At 38.8% G+C, this 24,665-nt stretch overlaps 1 protein-coding gene across 4 annotated transcripts in view; it reads left to right on the top strand.

Moving 5' to 3' along the window:
• LOC129364582 (partitioning defective 3 homolog) overlaps positions 1–24,665 on the top strand; it is a 343,226-nt gene that overhangs the window by 105,233 nt on the left and 213,328 nt on the right. For 3 of the 4 annotated variants that reach the window (XR_008606460.1, XM_055037304.1, XM_055037302.1), the window contains exons 4-5: positions 6,210–6,394; positions 10,575–10,712. Coding sequence is in view for 3 of the 4 variants with exons in the window: in XM_055037304.1 (XP_054893279.1) it covers positions 6,210–6,394; positions 10,575–10,712 (323 nt within the window). In the remaining variant the exon portion in view is untranslated. The remainder of the gene's footprint in view (positions 1–6,209; positions 6,395–10,574; positions 10,713–24,665) is intronic. The other variant, XM_055037305.1, reaches the window with a different exon arrangement.

Raw genomic sequence — 24,665 nt, 5'->3', positions numbered from 1 at the left:
GGTGGTTTTATGACTAAACCAAGGACTGATGCTAAAAACTGGTTCTTAGGTGATTCTTTAGAAAGGTTGCTGGGAACCTTTTGGTTTTTCACAGTCGGAAAGCAATCTAGATCACACATTGTTACATCACTGAAGCAATTTATTCCTGTAAATGATGGTAGTTAAGGAAGACAGATGTTTCTCTTTGGACCTTGCAGACAGAAAAGAAATGCTGACATACTCTACTGAAGGTACCGTGAGTTTCACCCAACCAGATATGTTTTCGTCCAGTTGTCATGAGAATTTTGAGCAAACTTTTCAAATGTTGCAAAACAGGTTTTAAGAAAAAGCTAATTATACCTTTCCATCTACTGGTTTTGGAGCAACTCAATCAATCAAATTGTTATTTTGCCAGATGATGCAACGTAAGACCTTTGTAACGAGGAAGTACAGGTGGCAAACTGGACCACACATCTTACAGAAATGGAGAGAGCCCTTGGTGCCAGGTTGGAGGTTCAGACTTAAAAACCTTGTACTGGACACATAAAGCATGGCTGCCCTCCATCCCTGTAATACACTGGGGGAAACCTTGAGTGCAAATGCAACAGCTCTTTTTATTACATAATTCCTAATTCTTTATGTTTTACTTCTAAGTTCTAGTGAGTTTCTCAATGACACAGTGCTATCTAATTTGGTTTTTAATTTCACATGTGCATGCACTCAGTCACTGAGGCTCTGAGGATGTTCAATGTGCAGCTTAAGGCCACTCTGGCACACTGAATTGGGAAGGGAATTAAACTGCCAAAGTTTGAGTCAGAAAACCACCGTGCAACTGGGTTAACACCACCCCCAAGACAGAATGGTGATGGTTTTATATGATTTTGGTTTGCATATATTGTATTTCTTAAAAGATCTGCTCCTCGGAGACAATGAAAACTAAGCTATACCTCTGATACAATGTCTTTATGGAAGACATATCAACTGATGCTGTATTGCATTTCTGTGTTTGTAATAAATACTTATAGCCTGCAGGGTTACATTTGCGGGATTGCTTGACAAAAACTCTGTTTTTAAAGGTACGTAATCATGATTTTGAAGACCAAAAGTATTTTTGTGGTACAAAGAATGAAACTAAGTAGTTTTTGCTGCTGCTTTGCCTAAAAGCATTTTCCATCTATCTGATTTAGATTAAATCTCAGTCTCATGGTAAAGGTCAGCAGTTCGTATTTATCCAGAGGTAGTTTTGTGGTTTCACTTTATGATGTTTCATCAGATTACACTTCTACAATTCTAGAGAAGTAGAACTTTTTTTGTTGTTGCTATTTTCAGATTATTAGATGTCTAGCTCTCCTTTTTCAAACTTCCTCATATTTCATCTCCATCTCCAGCACTTGAGGTTCCCACCGCCCCAGTACGCCAACGTTCTCATCCAAAAATGAAATTTTTTGTCCTGCTCTGGATGTATGCTATGGAAATCCCCATGTGCACAGAGGACATCAATATGTAGTCGGTGGTTAAAGAGAGAGCTAAAATTGCTCAGAACCATAATTTATTCAGATACTGAATTTGTCCATGCTTGAGAGGTTCAAAGTTGCCTGGGAAAAAAAAAAGAAGCTTTTGGAGATTTCATGAAGCCATGGCCACTTGGCATTCATATTTAAATCAGGCTGATGTGAAAGCAAAAGCCCAAAATATACAAGGGCTCCGGGGCCACAAGAAAAAAAAATCCACAGATAGTCTTTATGTGTGTTTGGTCAGTGATGCCTTAATGTTTAGCATGAGGAAACTTTTTAGGTTAGTTTGGATCTGACTGCATTAATTACCTAACCCATGGTTTTTCTCAGTTTGTAAAAGTACAGAAAAATATGAAATAGAATATTTTTCCATCATGTTGTCTAAAAATTGCATCCATCCTGGAAATATTAAAATAAGGTTTCTGATGTTGTCAGCGTGTTTTCACCTCTGACAGTCCAGTAGACTCGGTTCCGTTGACCAACAAAATTTTCAGTTGGTGTGGTTTTCTTCCCCACTGCACTGTTAAACAATCCAAACTATTGAAAAACCCATTTGCCTCCTTGCCTGTGACGGCACTGCAACAAGAACTACTGAAGGGAACAATATAAAAACCTCTGAAGAAGAAATGAGCACAATGTCCGTCTTCACAAGATAACAAAATGGAGTGGCATCAGATTTTTTCTCTCGTCTTTGATATAAGACCAACTCACCGTTTTTCCTGCCCGCCTTAGACTCGAGTGCTTGTTTTGGTTGTACTTACCCAGAATGCCCTGTGCCACAGTTTGCTTCCTGCTTTTGGAGCGCTTTCCTGTCCACTTACACTTTCATAAATGTATTTGAACCGCACCGGATTTCACTTTCACGGAACTAAGAGCTAGGTTTTTAGGCGGACCAGAGTTGGCTTTTCTGGTCCCCATTGCACCTCCACAAACAAGCCAGGCTTTCTAGGCAAGCAAACTAAAATTTAATTAAAACAGACTAACCAGGGCTGGTGTGAATGCATCCCAAGTCACCATAAGATTGCTTCTGTTGTGCTATTTCATGGTGATTTTAGCTGTGAAATAATTAGCAAGTCAGTTATTGGATATTTATATACAACCTGCTGCTTTATGACTGTTGTTTGTTATATATCTATATACATATTTATATATAGCAGTGCTTTTATCCCATGGTGATTCCTATGAGGAAATTTCACCTCTGAGGACAGCCAGTGTAAAAGTTAAATAAAGGACAAAGCAATGCGAGGTAATAGTCCTCGGAGAATCCGACCTCTCTTTACTAAATTTTAGTTTGTGTACATGTCCATGACCCTGTGGCCCCACCATAATCCCTCACCACAGGGGCTGGATTAGGGCCTCGTTTTATTAGCCATCCACCCCAACTGTCTCACTCCGTCTTCAGTCTGGATCGATCGCCGGCCCGCTCTGAAGTGGCGGTGCTGGATATTAAACGTGGGACCAGCCAAACCCTTTGGACTGCACGGATAATCCCATCACAAATTAAAAAGAGGAAAATTGGTTTGATAAAGTGAGAGAGAAGTCTTCATGTGGTGACCTCCTTTACAGTCAACACATGAAAAAAAAATCTTAATACATTCCTTTATTTATCATGGGTAAAAAGCTGCTATAGAACTGTGCCAGAATTTTATTAAAGAGGAAGATTTCATAAATGGAAATTCTGTCAACGTTTATGGAGCACATAACTAGGTCTCCAGAGATTTTTGCAAGGTTTCTTATAGCTATAAATAACAAAAACAAATGACTAAATATTAGAACAGAAAAGTCTGAAACTCTAGATTTTAAGGTAATGCATGTCCATGTCATGGAACACCATGAGAAATGCCATCAATAAAAGTAACCTAAGAAACAAAAGATCACAAGCATCATCATATTTAGAGTATGATTTGCACACAATAAGCCCGCTTTCCTCTAGAGGCATTGACTTTAAGTAAAGTAAGATGGACTTGGTTAAACTAAATAATTTTAAAAAGCTTCTAGTTACACCTGAGCTCTGATGTGTTCTGGGAAATACATTGTTTTTCATCTATAGCAAGTCAGTAACCTTTTGTAAGAACACAAATGAGGCATGGCATTATGAACACATCCGTGTCTGGCTGCCAAACACGGATGTGGAAATCCCCATGTGCACACTGACCCACTGAGGTTTAAGGAGGGTCAGTTTGCTCAGGACCAAGGATGATCAAAAGAGAAGACGATGCTGCTATATTTTACGATAAACATTTAATCATGAATGCTAATTATGTATACACTTAGTCATTTTGATAATAGGCTAATATCAACTCTTAAGGCCTGTTTTGCCTTCATGATAAGCCTTTTACAAGGCTTTTAATTTTTTGCGGCTCCAGACAGATTTGTTTTTTGTTTTTTTGGGTCCAACATTTTTAGTTGCCGGCCCTTGGTTTAGGGAAGACTGTCTCCTTGTTGAGAGACAATAAGTTGCAATACTTTAAAGGCGCTATGTGTAAAAGTAACATCCACTCAGATGGCAAGATACAGAGCATCATACGGGCTTCAGTATTTTGCCTCCTTCCCACAGTGCATCTTGATGCCATGTGTTCCTCAGATAACCACCCTGTGATGTAAAAAAAAAAAAAAAAAAAAAAAAGAAGTGATGTCGCTGATCAGGCCACTTTTTTGTCATCACTCTGGTTCAACTGCGCTTTTATCTGATGGGCCTGCGCTAATCTCAGTCTATCAGCTGGCCTGCAGCTGTGCGGCTTCACTCTGCACTTTTACACCAAGCTATCAGAATCAAGTTCTTTGGCGAAATGACGTAAGCTAGTTCCTTTGTCGGAGCTTTCCCACACATCAACGACAATGTCGTAGTTTCCCCATTGTTCCCTGCTCGGACTGTTGTCGATAACACAAACCAGTCCAGACTAAGAACACCCCATAAAAATTGCAATATTGGAGATGTGATGGCATCACAATATGGAACATGCTAAAATCCGTGTGCTAACTCTTTTTTTCCTGCTTTTAACACATTAACATTGTTTCAGCGCTTGTATTCACTAAGCATGCCTGCTGAGAGTCCTGGTCTTAACATAAACCAGCCATTACTGAAAAGGGAAAAGATTTGTTTCCTGGTATTAGATCTGCAACCTAAACTGGATAGTAAGCTCACAGTGACTTGCCTGCTGGCTGACTTCTTTTGAGGTTTCTTCATCTGATTTCTGAAGGTATTTCGAGACCCTTGTGGTCATCATATAAAATAAATGAAACACATTCGCAACCAAGAAAAGCACTCGTTAAAACCCGGCGCTTGGATTCGCGTGGCACGGTTTTACGCGGAGAAATACTTCGATAATGACAGAGATTAGACATTTGTGGGAAGTCCTCTGCCAGCTACCTTGCCTCGACATGCAAGCTAATGAAGTATTGATTTCTTAGAGACACACAAAAAAGAGAGCGAGAGAGAAAATCTCTTTGGAAACGACATTCATCTGGCTGCTAAGAAAGAGTCGAGATGTTTCCAGATGCCGTAAAAATGTGCCTACAACATAACTATGATGAATTACAAACTTTATAAAAGGTAATTTAAGTACAGCAATAATAGTTTCTAGGTAAACAAAAGGCTTTTTTTTGACAAAGTTAAATAAAACCACTGAAAAACAAGGAATGACATGGAAAATGCTTTATTGTTTAAATTAGAAACCCTAACAACAAAGAGTTGGAGCTGCTGACTCAGAGTCAACAAAGAACTGATAAAGGCTGTACAGTAAATTACAGTGAAATAAGAAATAAAACAGATGTTTACCAAAAGTATATCATCAAGGATAGCTTGACAGATGTGCTGCAAAGATGACTGAGTTGCTGAATGAAAGAAATTACTCATTGAAGTTGGGACGTAAACGTTCTTCAAAATAACATCAGCTTCAGAAACCATTTCATGAAATGACTGCTACATGCTACTAGATAGAACATTGTAAACAACGTTTACATTAAATAAGGAGCAAACAAAATTGTACTCTATTTACAAACCATATACTTTTGTTTTCTTGATGCATAAGTATTTTAATAGCACAGCATGTGGATATCATGGTCCTCCATAAGTTTTTTATTTCATGTGAAACCTGAAACATTTCCATATCCGTTGTTCAGGCGCATTGAAGCAAATGTCAGTAATCTGTAGGAAGTGATGCAGCTGTAAACAGTTTCCTGTCTGCAGTTTTCTTTACATTATTAATGTTTGCTGCACGAGACCTTCTTTTAATCTGATTTGCCTCCTGTTTGCTGAGAAATTAGGACCTTGAAGTCAAATATCAGTAGTTTTTGAATGTCTTAATTGGACTGTGGCTTGTTGGAGAACATTGGGGAGCAAACAGCATCATGGAGACCAAGTAAAAGATGACGTGACTGCAAATCAAGCAAGCCATGGATAATGAGCAGAGATCTACAGCTATGGAGGAAAATCCCTTTGACGGGATAACCTTAACCAACCTGGGCTTCAAAGCAGAGTGACAAACACAACCACTGCTGAAAGAAGAGTAAACAGTTTAAAAATTGTCACAAGTCATCTAGGAGACACAGTAAAAACATGAAAGGGTAATCTTGATGTTGGGATGCTTTTCTTAAGCAGGGACAGAGATATTGGTCACTGTCGAAGGAAGATGTGGATGGAGCTAAATATAGGATGATCCTGATTTTAGTCGTTTCATATTTTGATTTCTTCTCCCTCTGCCTTCCCTGCTCCAGGCATGTCGCTGAATGTCCGTCGAGGCAGCGATCCCTCATTGGCTGACCTGCCTAAGGGTGAGGCTCTGGTTGGTCAAGACGAACCGTCAAGACAGAACCCGACTCGCTGGTCCACAACTGCTGGTTTACAGAAGTACAACAACAAGCCAAACCCTCGGGGCGCCTCAAGCACCTTGGATCAACAGGTAACAGTGTTGTGTTTGGCATTGACTGCTAAACCGAGACGAACACCGTCAAACGTAGCTGTGTATGAAGACGTAGACTTTGTATCTGTGCTTTATAATAGACACCTATTAGTTCGCATTGATTCAGTTTTACATTTTTGTACTACCTTATTAACCGCAGTTCACCAGATGTTCTGAAGTGGTTTCAATTAGACATGTGTGATGCTAGTTAAGTTCACAGAACTCTCCTGTCTCCCCACAGTCTCTCTCATTTCCACCCTTTTCTCTTCTGCCGCCCTAAATCAAAGGAACAACGGTTAGAAACTGAAACACTGCCAGCAGTAGCAGACAGTCCTTGTCTGAGACGAGCTTCTTCTGATGGCACCTCTTTTATCCATAAAAAGGCAGGATTTGTTAAACACATTACCTTTTTTTTTCACCTTTTTGCTGCTTTTTCAGACTGATAATAAACCTAAGGTGGGGGAAAAAAAGCCCAGATATCGCCTGTGTGTGGCATCCAAAGGGGATATGAAGCTAATTAACGTCTTGAAATGGTTTTCTCTCCAAGGTCCTGGCAGACCTTTTACTTCTGATGGAGAATGAGATATTTTAGCAATCAAAAAGGAGATAAATGAGAACTTGGGAATTGAGAAAAAGCTACTTCATAAGTGATCAGCGTGTCTTGAAGCAGGTTCTAATACTATTCAAAGGCATTTTCATTGTCAGATATCACTGTCGCTATCAGAAAGTGGAACAATATCTGGGATGACATGAGTATCAGGTCTTTCATTCAAACTGTCAGAGCAGTTGTTACAGCAAGGAGCTTGTATGCAAAGTGAAAATCAAAAGCCAGAGGCTCCACACATGCGATTTGTGTAATGTGCCTTTAAAGGTAACACTCCTGTGAAGAGGTCTTACATAAATTCTGCTCCAGACAAGCCCCTCATTCTGGACCCAACATGTAATGAGATCATGGTAACAATAACAAGATGGTAAGATATTGACTTGTCTCAATCGACGGCAAAACAACAAAAAATTTAATAAACTTTTGACTGCACAGTTCTGGTTTAACCAGTTTAAATATTGCGGTTTAGGAAATAGAAATGCTTAAATGTCATTCAAATGACTTGTGAACCAACACTGATTCCCTTCTGCTATGTGGGCAAAATAGTTGCCATCAAAATGGTGAGTTTCTTAGTATTATTGGTGTCATGGTCAGTAACCATATTAACCATTTATTAGCGCCAGCTGTCCATTGGGAAAGCTATATGTAGGTCGTAGCTGCATTTAGCTTTCTGGGGCTTCTTTTTATGCAACTTCCTGGCATGAAGTAAAGGGAAAAAAACCCCATAAAAGATCAGATAAACCTTAAACATTTCCTGGAAGATGTTTAAACAAGCCAAACTCTGCGGTTAGCTTTGGCCATAGCATGTGCTCCTGCTCCGTTTGGACACAGTTGTAAAGGCATTAAAATGACACAAAACACTTAAAATGTTCATCCTAAGATATTATTACTGCCCAGGTGGAGGAACAGTGAGCAACCAGCTTGCAGTGTATTGTCGAGAGTCTTTAGCTGCTGGGCTAGCAGTTTGGTTTCCTGGTCAGCCAGCCTGGGCCCCTTAGCAAACAGCCTGGAGGGGTCACATCTTCAGTTGCAGTCCTGGGACGTCTGCAGCGTTTGATCAGGGGTTTGTTCACCATTGCAGACTAGCGGTGAAAAAACGGTCCAGAATCTCCTTTCAGCTCCGTTTTTATAGACAAATAGTTAAGCGTGACTAGCGTAACTCAACTTTGGAAAGTTGGTTCTTGTTATTTCTAGTTGGAGCAGCATTGTCTCTGGTCGGTATTCTGTGTTCAGCTTCCTGTACTGAACATCATTTTACTACTTTCCATTTGTCCCATAAATCTGACAGAGTGTACAGCCATGGATCCGAACCGGAAAATGCTTCTCACTCTTTTTTTTCCCCCTGTCTTTCTTCTTCTTCTTCTTCTTCTTCTCAACACATAAAGATCCAGGTGGCAGCATTTAAAATTGCAAAGTGAAAAACTTTGGGGTGGCTGAAGGTTTTGTAGTACAGCAGGTACATTACATACAGAGAGTCCTGAAAGCAGCTCCAGACAGAGAAAAACACGTTAGACACGGAGATAAAATCAAGACTTTGGAAATGCGATTTGAGGTATGTATTATGAGTGCAGCAACTGTGTAACAGATTGCTTATAATTTTGCTTTGCAATGTAAGCAACAGTGTATTTATATAATGAACATACAAGACAATAGGTTGAGTGAACAAATACTTTAGTTGACTGGAAAACCTTGTTGGCTTAACAAATTAATGACGTACAGTGGACTATTTTCGGATTTATTAATACATTTTCAGATTTGTTTCATATAACATATCAAAAATATTGGAAATAATATGCAGCTTGACTGGCTGAAAACTCCTAGGAGCAATGCTACTTGATATTTTACTGGCTGGGTTTCGCAAAGCAGCCAATCCAGAACTGGGAATTGCTTTCTTTGGCGCTGATCGGCTGGACCCACAAGACCATAGATGTTTGCTTCTACTTTAGGCCCAAGTTTCCACCCTATTATTGAATATGCCAAATACATTATGGCATATTTGGTGTTTGAACGATTAAAGTATGCAGTTATATGCATTTTTAAAAGCATTTAGGGATTCTACTTATTCGTGAATTGCCTTTACTATAAAGGTAGATTTAAATATTATCTTTTTAAAAAAAAAAATCATACATCAAATGTTACCTGTATAGCCTACAGTACCATTGCTGTGCTAAAAGAATTTAAAAAATGACCTCCGTTAGTGATTCTCAGTGCCTAAACACGTTTGGATTCATGCCTCACACATAAAAACCAAGTTTTTGAACTGTATGGAATAATTTCTGTTTCACAAAATGCCAAATATTCATATCCCAGATCCAGTTGAGTTAAGTTTATCGAATCAAACGGAAGTTCTCGGTCAACAGCTGGATGTGTAAAGTCATCACACCTCAATGACTTCACTACACTTTACAATTCTTCTTCGCAGCGAACACACCAGAATAAGCATGTATTGGGGGTCCGCTGCCCTTTTTCCCTTTACGTTGTAAAAGTTTGTGGACAGGAGTCGGTTGTTCCTCTGCGACTAAAGACCGTGATGGTTATTAAGGCCGTCTCCCTATCAGGCTCCACATGTTCAGTTGAGTTTTATGGTCCTGTCTGCATCGCTTCCTCAGGCTCCTTCACGGCACATTGAGCTGTGCCGAAAACACGTGTTTTTATCACAGCATGGAAGGATCAGGAGTCTGACTTCTTTATTTACAATTGTTAGCTGTCATTTAGTGATGTGCTCAGCATAACTTGCCGTCTTTATGCCTCCTCATCTTTCACGTTTCCTCCCTTCTCATGTTTTACGATGAGATTCGTGCGTAGTTTGTTCGATTTTGTTATACGGCTTTGTTTTTGCTATATATTCCTAACATGGTGCACGTAGCTAAACCTCTTGATCCACAATTTGTCAGTTTTTTAATCATCAAATCTTAAATTGATGTCTTTTATACTAACTCACTCCACTTTGGGTTTTGATATTTAATTGCTTTTCCCCCTCCTGCCCGCTGGTAGTTTTTATCTACAACCTTCAGTTGTTGAGATTCAAATGCAACGCTTGCATGTCTGGAATATTTTTGGGACGTAATCCTTTTCAGGTCTGCTGATGTTTAATGTTACCTTGGCAGGAGAGATTTGGAACATTCTATTTTTGTGTGTAGTGGAGAGGCTTAGATTTGGCACTCCTATTAAAAAGTCCCTAAAGCCGTGAGTAAAGGTCAAGGGAAAAGAGGACGGGTCTGAATGGGACTTGAATGAACAAACTGGGCTATTTGAGGCACAGTATAAAAAAACAACAAGAAAGCACTAAGGAGCTTCCAAGACCTGTGATCTATGGAGTTGAGCTATTTGCAAAAACACTGGAACTTTGAGCCTTTCTTGACATCTGAAGAAGGATATGTTTTGTCCTGTAGAGGAAAACTCCTTTTGAAAAGAGAAAAAAGTTGAGGGTGAACTTACCCAATCTGCAAAAGTCAGAAAAAGTGAGAGAGAAAATCAACCAGTGATTGCTGTAGCAGCGTCTCCTCTGCTGTATTTTTATTCAAGGTATTTATACCAACACATCGATAACTCTACGTTTTTTTTGTTGTTTGGCAGGGCAGGGGAGCCCAAGCCTATCGGAGTCTTCCTCGTGATGCGAGCGCCTGGACTGCTCAGTTTCACAGAGACATGCTTCGTTCTTCCCTTAGTGCCAACCATCCTATGGTTGACCAGTGGCTTGACCAGCAGGAACAGGTATGATGCTAATACCAGCAGCAAAAGCTTACAGTCCAGTATTCAAATATAAACAAAGCAAATAAGTCAAAGTAATATTTTAAAATGAAATCTAGACTAAGTGCTTCTCCTCCATGTTAAAACTCATTATTTGAGTCAGTTTGCGCAGTGGCTGATTACTATAAATTGTTATTAGCGTAGTGATATTTCAAGGCTGAGGGGTACAACAGAAAGACCTTGAACAAATACCATCTGATATAGAGTTGATTCATTTTTCTAAGAAAAAAAAAACTTGAATTACAAAGCGTAGATCTGAACCGGGCTGTTGTCGGTCGGGTAAGGTAAAAGGCGCTGCCGGGTAATTAACGCTGAAACAGCTGAATGACCTTCAAGGGTTGCCGGTTGCTGCCAAAATCAAGTTTTAAATTCAAGTCACTAATCCTTGGCTATGAAGTGACTTTTGGGTCTGGAATCAGCTAATTAAACTCAGTCATGCACCATTTTGACCTCTGCAGTCCTGTGAAGAACTTCAAACTTTTACTTAGCTCCTTTTATGTTTCTCAGAAGAACAATAACTCTGACAGCGGGTAATGCTTTGACGCTACATTTTTACATCTGATCCGCTGACGGGAAAGGGAAATCTGCATTCTTATCTGTGAAACACAAGAGTTACTCTGACCACTGGTAAATCATCCAGTGGACATTTCACAAAATCATGCACATACGAATTAGAGCTCAATGTCAAAAATATATAAAGTGTTGCATATTGCAACGGTTTTGATAAAGAGAAGCAATAATTTTGTCATGCTTTATAATTATTTTCTTGTCTGGTCATCAATTCTGAAATGGACAAAAAGGTAAATCTGCATAATCCCTGATTGCGATGAAATTTCTGGCCTGCTTCATATCCGAAAGTTTCCTGTAGGATTGTAAACATGCCAGCAGTTGTCTGACCTTTGCCCTCATGTCTTTTTATAATTGCGGTCTCCTATCCAATTTGCTGCCTGAACTACATGTGTGGTTGCTGTGGCTTTTGCTATGCAACAGGAGGAATATGGCATCATTCCCTCGTTGTAGACACAAACCGCAGACACACAGCAACCAGACCCGCTTTTACATTTGCAGATAAGGAAGATGCAAATGCTTTTTGAAAACAGCACACGGCTTTGGTGTTGTTTACTTCTTTTATGTCTTTAAGTTAATAAATCCGGTTATTGTTTTTGTATTTCAAACTGTGAGAAATATTAATAACCCTCTCTGTTCTCATACTGTAGACATTATCTACCAAAAAAATAAAAAATGATACATTAAAAAATGAAAACAAATTTAATCTGAAGGACTGTTTTATGTTAAATGTGACTTTTTGAGCTCTATGCCACGTTATAACTTTCTTCCCTCATCAAAAACTTGCCTGTGTTCTTTCATGCTTGTTTGAAAAATCCTTGAATCTCCCGGTGCAAACGCTCCGGGTAGACTTCCCCACTCAGCTCCTTCAGACTAGTCAGTAGGAATTAGCAAACATCTGGTGGAACTGCAAATCTACAGAGCTCATTGAAATGAGGTGCTTCTCAGTGCAACGCTGGCAAAAACTTTGTTAAAAGGTTAATAGAGGAGCCATGTTGTGATGACTTGTCAGAAGAGTCAGAGTTCTTTAAAGAGGCAGAGGCCCAATTTCAAAGTCAAATTTCTTTTGAGTCATATTTGATATTTACAAGAGTCTCTAAACTGGCCGTGCTATGAAATGGCACTCTGTGGCTGGGAAACACATAATACCACCCCTTTAATGATATATTTTTCATATTTGTGTGCCTAATGTCAGTCTAAATTTCAACGGGCTCATGACATGAGAAGCACATTGAGATATTTTGACAGTGAGTGACTTACAGTTGCTAGATCTGGTTGCAATGTCAGATCACTGATCAACTTGAAACAGCCAGTGACCGACAGACTTCCCACTTCTGTGTCCATGTGGAGATACATTTCATGCAGTAACGGTGTAAAGTGTTAGCGATCCCAGGCTGGTCTCCTCCCTTCACACGTCCTCGCTCTGTTGACGCTTTGTGATTGAGTCAGTCCATGACTGGTCCCTCTACTCCTCAATCTGTCGAAGGAGAGAAAATATGCTTCCTTTAAAAGTTATTAAAAGTGACAGAGCCTCTCTGCAGGGAGCGCCGAAATGACCTTGGGAAGTGTTAAAGCTCTGAGCCTGATGAGAAGAAGATTTCCCCCCAGTTCGTGTGTTGGGCTCTTACTCTCCATTATTGGCTACCCGCTATGACTTCTTGTATAGCAAGATTAAGAAAAGTCGAGGAAAGGATGTGGCAAGATGAGTGATTGCAGACTCATGTTGAAGAACTAAAGACAGTCAAAGTGAAAAGTGTTTGATTGATATATAAAATACAAACCAGAAAAGATCATTTTTTCCTGTGGCATTTCAGGATTGTTACCTTTGCGTTGCAGAGCTTAAGCTATAGCGGCGATGGAAAATTAGTTAAAGCTAAAGATTGAGACTTTGTTTTTTCTTTTTTGTTTGTTTTGTTTCTTACAAAATAAATATATTCCACTAATTGGAAATGCTGTTTTGAAGGCAAATAAATGGCAAAATAACATTTCTACATCTTAGAGTAGTATTTCCTAAACTCAAAATTCTAAATTTAGTTTTGAATCCCCCCAGTCCATGAACACACTAAATGCAACACCATGACAAAGGACTCAAAATAAGTCCAGTGAGGTGCTTAAAGTGAAGTCACAGGAAGCACAAACAGCGTACACAGCTACTTAGAAGGAAACTGTTTTCTACAGAGGCATGTCATGTTTATTCAAGTTGTCACATTTAACAGGGAACAAATATATTACAGAATAGTTGCTCATTTTTCCAATTTCAGTTTCTGACTCTTAGGAAGTCTGCGGGATTCAAAAATGTCTGCAGTCTTTTGGAAATATCACAGCTTCAGTAAGAGTGTACATTTGTTAGTAGATACACATCGAACAGATCCCTATTCAAGTTCTGATTTTTAACTACACTGATAATGCTATTGTCAGACTTTAATGTCAGCTTTAAAATGTCCACTAAGGACTTATTTTTCTTTGCTTTACAAACTCCTCCCCGTCAGATACAATCTCTCAACGGTATGGCTGTAAAAGTAAAGGTGAATGCTGTTAATGATGATGGTTAAGAGGCAAATGCAGTTCAAAGATCAGAAAGTGTCTACAAAGCTGATTGGTTTATCACAAGATGAGCTTTTTTCATATTTTGTCCACAAGCTGGATAAGATTAACACCTCTTCTACGTTACCATAGTAAATGATAAGCAGCTGCCAGTAATTACTCTCTTAATTATAATCATTTATAAAGTCATTTTTCCTAGTAAAAAACGTCTTTTATTATAATATTCAGAAAAAGTGATGAAACAGGTTCAGGGAGCAAGAAAATGCAAAAGTTTTCTAGCACAGAAAACTAACTACTCAAACAAGGACTAGTCTAACTACATCGAATGCTTTCTTTTTTTTTTAATCTGCAACTAGTCGTCAGGCCCTGAATAATAATAAAATAAGATTATATGATCTACAATTGTATTAATTTCCTTACTAACTTTAAAAAAACATGCATCTTTTTTCCACAAATTTGAAAACAAACTAATCCAAGATTAAGGTTTTGGCTTAAAACACCTCGACAAATATGTCGAGGTGTCTAAATGTTGAAGATTATTATTATTTCAGAGTAAAGGTTAAACCAGCTGAGTTATGTAAATATTTAATGAATAACAGCAGGAATGCCACAGCTTGACTGCAGGCCTCCACACGGTGGCTAATTTTTTTTTTTTTTTTTTTTTTGCTGGCTGTTTGTAATCCGACAGCTGCGTGACTCAGATGAGTCGCTAAACACAAATCTGCTCATTAGAGGTGAAAGTGGATATTTGTAAGTGGCGTCTATTTCCACTCGCTGCAGCTAAGTCGTGATGGCTGCCGTCTCTCCGCGCGCGTGACGAGTTTGATATTTTGCCTCCTTTGTCTGTCTGACGGGCGCACGGCGCAGCGGCATGAGATCGCGAGATAAATATACACTCCATGGGTTAATTAAAAAGAACTGCGATCTGTGCTACAGAACTGGCAGAGATAATGAGTCGACACACGCACAAACACTGCTACGCGTTCATATATATCAAGGTTTTAGGCGGAGGGGAGGGAAAAAAAAACACCCCAATTAGCAGGTCTTTGTTTGTGGTGGATTATGTCTCTTCTGGTTTTTCATTATGCCTCACAAGTAAAAATAGCAAGAAAAAGGAGGGGACAGAAAACAATGAGAGAGTGTTAAACTTATTTTGTTTTTTTCCAGTGAAACAATTGGCACCGAGTGTATTTATCCACAGGTGGGTTTTTGTGCCATGTTCCAACAGCTACTACTCTTCTACTCCAGAGCTGTTGTCTGGAAAACAACTCATTTGTGGGTAGGCCTGTCACAATAAACAATGAGTCAATTCATCTCATGATAAACTAAAAGAAACTCAATAATGTTCATTTGCCTGATTCATCGTTTTTCTCTTTTTCTTCCTCTCTTTTCACCAAAAACTGAGTGATAAGACTTTATGGTGTTTTGGTCTCAACTATCCCTTTGAAAAAAAAATAAAAAGATCATCTTGTTTAGAGAGAAACTTCATAATTTATGTTATTTGTTGTTTCTGTTGTTTTCTTTGTGTATTTTGAATATTTCAAATATCTTCCAGTTTCAGTATTTAAGTGTTCATTAAAATTTAAAGCTTATTGATCACTGAGAATGTGTTCTTGCATTTTAGACTATGATTACAATTATATAGCATGAAAATGGTCTCAAAACTGTGTTATTGTTTAATCGCAATAAGGTCTGAGACAATTTATCGTCCAGCAAAATTTATCGTGGAAACTAGGCATTTGTGACAGGAAAGATGAGTGAAAATACTAGAAAAAGAGCTTAAGAAAGTTCTAGATTCAGGGATAAACTTTGGTTGGTTGACTAACACCTTAACTTAAAATTTCTCTGACTTTTGATCAGGTATAGAACCACATTACCACTACAGCATCAGAGCTGGTAATGAATTACATAGTTGAGGCATTGGGCAGGAAATGGAATTGCGCAGCCTTATTTGTTGATCTGGCCAGACCACTTGATTCTGTTCACCAGATTTAGTGATGTTGGTCTGAGTTTTGGGATTTTAGGATTTTAGTTCTACCTAAAACTTTGTTTTAGGTAGAACACAGTGCATTTCTGCAGTTGGGAGTAAGATTTTTGTAGTAGCTCCCCATGGCGCAGTTTTAGGTCCCTGTTTTTTGTTTTTTTTTCAGAGCTCATTCCTATATCTCTTGGTGTTTCTATTCTTGGGGGTATCATAGCTCTCTTTCAGTGTTAATTTTTAAACTTTTAGTTAAAAAGCGTAAAGCACCCTATGACCTGAGTACTTTATCAACACCTTTCAACATTTAATTTTGCACCTTTTTAATAATAATCTTCAGAAAACCTCAGATTCCGGGAGCTCTTCCAAAGGCTTCTTTCATTGAATAGTGCCACTGCTACTCTTAAGCTGTCCCTTGAACATACATTACATTAACTCTGGTTTTTTTTTTATATATTTCAATGTTGATATCAAACCTTTAGCCTGAAGTGTGCAAAAATGTCACTTCTTTGTTAGCTCTCCCTTGAAAAAGATGTTAATCATTACAGAAACACTAAAGGAATAACAAAAATAAACAGTGTTACAAGAAAGTGTTTGATTTCGGGGTTTTACTTTAAATCCCAGATCATGTTTCATTCCTTTTGTTTTTCTTTTCTTTTCTTTTTTTTAGTGCTTTGTCCTCTTTCTTGTGCCTTGGTAACACACACTAAACACAAGGCCATCCAGCCTGTGGTTAAATCTGGCAATTGTCTTTTGTGTAGCTAGCCAATCAATAAATTTATTTCAGTGTCAGATGGTGCCTTTGGAGATTTCATAAACTCCACCTCCAGAATCCCTCTTCACCCTAGTGCGTGCACACACACACACACGCGCGCACACACACACACACACACACACACACACACACACACATCTCCTGCCAAATGTGGCGTGGAGTAGAGCATGCTTTATCAGCCCATATACACAAAGGCCTTATGAGTTATTTTTCATATAAACAGCTGACGTTAATGCTGGTCTATTATCCCACTGATGAATGTTAATGGGCCTTCCCGCTCAACATATACACACACTCCCTCACGCACCCACATTCAGATCTGGTTGAGTGGCTCGCCGCTGTGTTGTTTTGCGGCCTTGATGAGGAACCGGAGGCCATTATCATGAGCTGCACCACTGTCTGGACTGACACCAGCTGTCCGTCAGCAGGATCTAAACCAATCAACGGCTAATGCACACAAATCAGAGGGAACATGGTTGAGTTGTGTTTGTGAAGCTTTGTTCCTGTTGGTAGCTTCTGAGAATGTGAGGAAAAGTTTCAAAATAAGATGCTGTGTTTCTCTTTGTAGTCGTTTAAGTTCCAGTCTGGTTTAATTTTACATTTGCAACTTGTGAAGTGACTTTTCTTATTTAATGTGGCTACTCTAAGTTTTCTTTATATTACAACGTATTCTGGTGGGATTTCATGTGACGGACCGACCCAAACTAGTGGGTGATTGTAAAGTGAAAATAAATCAAATCATTCAGTTAAGTGCAAAACATTAAAGGCAAAATCAAAATGAAAAACTGAACTTTTTATTCATATTCATCATGATGGAGATTGATCTGTAACAGCAGCCTCTCCATTTTGTTTCTTTTTTACAAGTAAATTTCAGGTGGTGGGTCATGTCTTGATGGGTTTGCTGTTGTTCCACATTCTCCTTTTCTTTTTCTTTTTTTTTTTTCCAGTGGTGGTGTGCAACGAATGCTGTCCTTGGAAACAGTCTTTTTCCTTCAACCTTCCCATTGTGCATAGTTTTTTGTAAATGATTTTTTTATTTTTTTTTGGGGGTGGGGGGGTAGGAAATCTGATCTGTCACATAAAATTCAGAAAAACTCCAATAAGACGACACAAGGTGAAAAAGTTCAACAGGTATCAAAACTTCCAAAATGCACTTTGCTTGTTAGGTTATAGGTTCTCAAAATTATGTTTCAAGTGGTAATTCTCATAATATATAGTGGTGCCTGTGGTCATCGGGGCCCTCGGGGCAGTAACCCCCAAACTGGAGCAGTGGCTACAACAGATCCCAGGAACAACATCAGACATCTCAGTCCAGAAATGTGCAGTCCTTGGCACAGCCAAGATACTGCAGGACCCTCAAGCTCCCAGGCCTCTGGTAGAGGCCTGGGAGCTTGAGGGTTCTCAAGCTCCCAGAAGCTTCCCTTCTCACCCACCCGCGGTGGGTGAGAAGGGAATTATATATATATATATATATATATATATATATATATATATATATATATATATATATATATATATATATATAAAGACATGAAATAAAATCCATCCAGAGAGACAAAAATAAAAGTTGGAGAGGCTTGATCAAAGATGTGTAATCACATCTTTGATCAAGCCTCCGACTGTCGGAGTGCATCCCTCGATTTGTGGTTTAATGAGACGTCTCGTCTGACGCGTTTTACAGGGAACACAAAGTGATAAGCAGCCTGGCTGAAACACTGAGACAAGTCCCTTCATTTGATATATTTCAAATATTTTCAATCGTTAAGCCAGTTTCTGCATTCTTTTTGTACAGTTCAGCCTCGCAGAAGAGCTGAAATCGCTTTCATCAGACAGACAAACGATACTTATTGTTTGTCAGCGAAAACCATAAAAAAAAACTCCCAATTTCTGCCTGGAATTGCCTCACATATATTTGTTTTAATTAATGTTTAATGTCAAACACCCAAATAAAATACTGATGTTAAGGTGATGGGATTTTAAATTATAATAAAAAGAAAAACAGCCTGAAAGACTTTTGAGCATGAGGATGTAAGTATTAAATGTGTAATTGCTGTTGTTTGTGAGTGAACTCAGTCTTTTCCCCACACTTGTTTTTTTGGCAAAGCCCACACAGTCTGTCGGCCCTGAGGCGAGCTGCAGGCGGTGTCAGGGCGGCTGAGCATGCAGACACGAGTTGGGAGTATTTTTTGCCCCCTAAGAAAAGAGGTGCACACCTGCAAGTCTCTGTTTGTCTGTTACAGCCTCTCTATGCTGCTACCTGGTGGAGAAAGTGTGCACCTCTACCTTCATGCTCCGTTGAGTCACTGGACGCAGGGCTGTGGGCAGCAAAAACCTTAAGTTGCTGTTAAAACGTAGAGCAGTGCAGTCAGATGATCTTCCAGTTTTTCTAAGCTTGCTTTCTTAGTCCTTTAAGAGAAAAAATAAGTAATACTATCATAAAATCAGTTCTGGAAGGTTGAGTTTTGAGCAGTATGCTGATGTTTTCATGATCAAATTCTTGGATTGTAAACGTGTTGACGCAACAATACTCTTGCAGCCAGCAGTAAACTCCTGTTTGACTCACTTACATTCTTACTGACTTTAAGCTGAAAAAAACTATTTGCTCCTTTGCTGATTTCTTTAGTATATTGTTTTGTCCCTAAGTGTTTCAGATGATCAAATTGATTTTGATAATAAAAATAACCTGAGTAAATATGAAATACACTTGAGAACGAGCAGGAGGTTTTAAAGATTTCAAAATGTTAAATTACAAAGCCAAATTTAAGTCATATTTGACATAAACAGTGTTTTTATAAGAGCTGAAGGTACATTATTGTGCTTTAAAATGCATAATACAATAATATAAATGAAAATTTCTGTTTTTCTGTCGTGCCATCCCATCACGGTGCTGTTGGCGTTACTCTTATGTGCTTACATGAGAGATATTCTTGGTATTCTCAGGAATACCAACTCTTCAATTATTTTAACAACCTCTCTCAAAGCTCCACTAATAACTATGTAGAATGCAACATTTCTGAACTTTCCGACCTTCCAGCTCAAGATATGGACATTACTCTATTGTTCTATCCGTCTAACCTTTGTCTACATCAGCGACATCATTTGCATCATCTGGGTGACTACACCTCTCTCCATTGCTGGCTGTGAACATGTTAATTCCTGACTCTTGTTTAGAGTTCACGCGTTTGCCATCTCCGTTTTGCTCTGTGGAGTGAGAAATCACTTTCTCAATGAGAATAATTGAACACGGGCAGGGGGGAGCCAGCTCATTACCCACAAATCACAGGGTGCAGGGGCACCTTAGTAGAAGACAATAATGACTTCTGGGAATAGAACGAGGCCGCCAGCCTGGAGCCGAACCGGCGTGGGCAACACTGAACAAAGATGGGAAAGGAAGCTGTGTGCTCATCCTCAAGATGAAATGACATGATCATCTTCTTCAGTTCTTTGTGAATGACAGGTTTCAACCCATTTACCGACTCCAAAGTCTGACTTACCTCATATGGAAATCTACATGTAGTCTGTGTGAAAATCTTTATGTATGCAATGTATGTTCGCACTTCAAATGTTGGAAATATACTTTCTTTAATACTAGAAAGTGATGAAGAGGGCGGTATTATGTGATTGATGATGTCCATTTTGTCACATGACACCGATGTGGGGCCAGCACTGTGCCGAGAGCCAAATGAGTCCACTCTAACATAATGAGTTCCATTGTCACAACAGACTTTTCTCACTGTTTTATTGGCCCCATTTGCAAGCCAAGGCTTTTAAGTTGCAGAGCGAACATAATAAGGCCCTCGCCAACAATAAACATCCACTTTCTAGGGCGCACAGAAACAGAAGAGTAGTCCACTCGTCAATCTCTGCCAAAAGGTTATTTTGTAGTAGTGAGAGTTTTATAGAAACCTGGGGGAAGAATACATTTTCATTTCAGAGCTATTGAGAGGAATCCCAAGTATGGATGCACGATATTGGATTTTTTTCAATATGCTGATATACTGAAACTCACTTGGTCGATAACTGATACCAATATCGAGACTATATGGCTTTTTCTGCTGTGGATTAAAATACTGCATTATCTTTGTCAATTTAGCCTGCCAACAAAAGCAGATGCTAAAAAGGAGGCTGAAAACGATGCAACACTTTCAACTAACATTATGTTTAATGTCAAATTTATTCATGATATTTGCTCTCTCTAACACAATAACAACACTCAGTGCACATTTGATGTTGTGCTGTGCTGCAGGCATCATTGTCACTGTCGCCTTTTATATTGGCGAGATATTTAGGTGAGAACTTGGTTATACTGTTATATTTAATAGCGAGAGAGAGAGGTGATTCACGTTGGTGACCCACAGGAGGAAAAATCCTAAAGAGTAGAAGAAGTTATGTTGTTTGCTTATATGACTCACTTTATGATTGTGTCAGTAGTTTATACACACAGGTCAGAGAAAATAGATGCTGCATCAGTTTACAGCCAGGATTAAAAAAAGAAATTTGTGCTTCTACAATTCAAAAACACAAAATATCACCAAGTAATTTTGGTCTAGCTTCAAGTGCAAATATCCTATATCTTAAAATGAGATAAAACTAACTCTTAAGTAACGTTTGAGCAAAATACAGGAGCTAGTTGCTTGTTTTTAATTAATGACTCCTTAATATTGATGGAGAACTACTAGTTTCTTTGGCTTATTTTACTTTTAACTTGGGGAAATCATCTTCCTATGGAACTAGTAGGGAAATACTGAATTTAGAAATATTGACTGTCTTGTTAATGTTAAAGCATTATCTGTCATATTTTAAAGGTAATGATCATTTTTGTTAGGACTGAAGTTGGGAAGTAAAGTGTGATCGCATGAGCATAGCAGGCAAATAATTGTTTACTAATAAAAGTGAGAAATGAACTGGACAACGTAAAGTCTGACTTTTATCATGGCGTCATTTTGAAGAGGACAAATGCAAGAAGTGTACTGTAAATTTAATGTCACCTTGACCTCATTCAGGTGCTTTTATTTGGAAGGACATGGATACTAGTGGTGCCATAAAACGTTTGAAACCACAAAGAAATTGTTGTTTTTCCAAGATTGGGACAATTTCTGGTATGACATGGGTTTTCTCCTGCTGAGCAGTTTACCATAGGAATTGTCTCTTCTTCAGGGTGGAAGCACACAGGCTGTTGAAGTGCCTTGTCAAGCAGTTTCCCTGCTGGGCTTCATCACAGCCGTTTCTTCATGCATTCCTGATTTCAGCCACAAACATGTTTACATTATTTTCCATTTTTTGAAAAAGCAGAGTTCCCAGTCATTCAGCGCTGTACCTGGTGATGTTTTATGTATGTTGCCTTTGATCCAGATAATGTTGGCACCTGATTGGCTGAAATCTGAACTTGTATGGAAATCTGAACAGTGAGGAAATAAGTATCAAACAGGGCAGTGTTTTTGTGTTTTCTTTAGAAAACATATCGTGCTATTGACGTTCATCCAAAGCTATATATCAGGAAGAACCCAAATAATGCATAAAATAAAAGCAAATAAGTCGAAATTACTAACATACATATAAAGAAAATCTGGAAAAGTGCTTGTAAATTAAGAACACAGCTGAAATTGGTCAGTATTTGGAAACGATAATAATCCCAGTATCAGTTAATACATCCTTTAATTGCCTATATAATTGCCTATTAAACAATTTCTCATTGGACAAGAAGCATCTCATAATGGGTAAAAGCTTGTTATCCATTATGAGGAACATAATGAGTAACATACTAATTGCATCAGTTACACATGTACTTTTTTTTTTTCTATTTGGGGATTAGCACTGGACGTGGAAAAAACCTCTTTCTACCCTGAAACACCAATAGCCACTCAGAGAGTAGAAGCACCTGGAATTTGTACAAACAATACACGTTTTCTTTGACAACAACATAAAATTCACTCAGCCATGATGGCCAAAGTGCATTCAGTGTTGGAGAAGTCAATGAATTATTAGTAGAATATTGTCTTGGACTGATGTCTTTGAATGTTAAAGCACACAGTATGTTATGAGAAGAAACAACAATTCACTTCTCTCAAAAAACATCGTACCAGCATTGATGTTTGGCTGTAGATTTTCTATAGTGTCCTGGGAGACTTCACACAACTAAAGAGAAGAGGAATAGATACATGTGCCCTGGCATTCTTGATGAGAACCTACAGATGAAAAAAGGGAGAACTTTTTTTCCCCAGCAAGACTAATAAAGAATAACAGAAAATAAAAGTTGCTTGAATCCAGCTTAAGACATATAGAAGAGACTTAAGATCAGATTTCACAGAAGAGGCCTCCAGAAACTAAGCTTTGAAGACATTTTGCGAGGAGATTGGTTCAGAATCACATCTCGGCAATGCTTGTCACTAGACAGGAGACGCTTTAAAGTTTTCAAACCCAGAGATTGCTTTCCATCAATGCTGTACATAACAAAACATATCGACTAATTTGTTTAGATTCCCTTATATGTGTGGATTACTTTGGTTGTTACACAGGCTGTACGATGAATTAAGAAAACATAACATTATGTTATCTATGTATTTATTTTTTTAATCATATATCTTTATTGAATTTTAAACCTTAACATAGGACATCAATTACACCAACCACAACAAAAAACAACAAACATACACAACACCCAACTTACTCCCCCATATCCTCTGTCAGTACATCCCTTTAATATGCACTATATTTTCTATAATATTAGCAAACAAAATTCTGTCCTTCACCAACTTGATAGAGAATGGGATTTCTGGGATGACGCCTGCCCAGCAAACATGTGAAGACTTATATAGTTTTAATATTGATGTGATGAAGTTGTTTACGATTACCCCCCATTCCCATCACCATTTTCTCCCTTACAATCTCCTCATTAGCCTCCATGCGCTTCCAATCTTGGCTAAAATCAAGATAATTCATCGGCGTAATGGACAGTGAAAGCCCATCTGAGTTGCCAGAGATATTATTGGAAATAATTGTTTTAATGCACAGCCATTGAAATATTATAGCACACCAAAAACTGCATGCAAGCAGTCAACGAATCTGCAAATAACTTTCCATTTAATCTTTGGGCCAGTCGACATCTTGTCTCGTCTTACTGTCTTTGCGTTTGGGCTGTTTGTACATATCAGTTTTAGTGTACTAAACTCCCCTAGACCCACTTCAGAACAGTTTTCCTTCTTTATCCTCCTTTCTTTCCATTTTCCTTTTGTACTGAAGCAGCAGCTGCCACAACCAGTCCTCAGCTCTCTCCTCTCTGTTGGGTCTGTAAAATTACTGTGACCCTATCGGTGCCTTTTGGGATCTCTCTTCATTACTGGCCCTCGCAAGACCCCCCACGCATCCCACCTCTTATTTCGACACAGCCGTCCTCACTTAGGCTTGGTACGGAAGAAGGATCCAGCCGAATGGCTTTCTGTCTCCCCCTTTATCCAAGAAATTTGCCATCCAATTAAAATGAAATGGAAAGCCCTCCCCAACCCCTTTCACAAAACCTCACACCACACTACTCCCATGATGCTCCAGATGAGCCCCCTATTCAGGACCCTCTAAAAACAAGGCAGCCACCAATGGCTGTTGTGTCGAGCATTTACCTTCTAATAACAATCTAGTGTGTACTAAGCCTTTATTCTGCTCAAACTCATCCTAATATCTGTTCAATTTGGGCATATTTCAGATTTTAAGTCACTATGTAAATGTTCATCATAAAAACGGGTGCATCTACCATCATCATCGTTCCATTATTGCCCGCTGGACCACTTGCGATGAAGTAACTGTCGAAAAGAGTGGTTTATATAGAAATTTAGCAAAGTAAGAAATGCAGTTTGTTGGCAGCTTCGATGCGACTCGATAAACCAGCACGATCTCGACACAACTAATTGTGAGAGCGTCCACTAAAAAAATAATTAGAAAGAGAAATTGTATTTGATTACAATTGGATTCAGATCTGTGGGGCGCTCTCATTTAAATTCAGGCAACTGCTATTATTTCAACAGGGGTAACGTTCAGTGACTGACCTTCACAGTTTGAAAGA

The sequence above is a fragment of the Poeciliopsis prolifica genome, unplaced genomic scaffold (assembly GCF_027474105.1).
Source record: "Poeciliopsis prolifica strain line A6 unplaced genomic scaffold, Auburn_PproV2 SCAFFOLD012, whole genome shotgun sequence".
NCBI classification, from domain to species: Eukaryota; Metazoa; Chordata; class Actinopteri; order Cyprinodontiformes; family Poeciliidae; genus Poeciliopsis; species Poeciliopsis prolifica.
The sequence above is the reverse complement of the archived record's forward strand: the minus strand, read 5'-3'. Positions and strand labels throughout refer to the sequence as shown.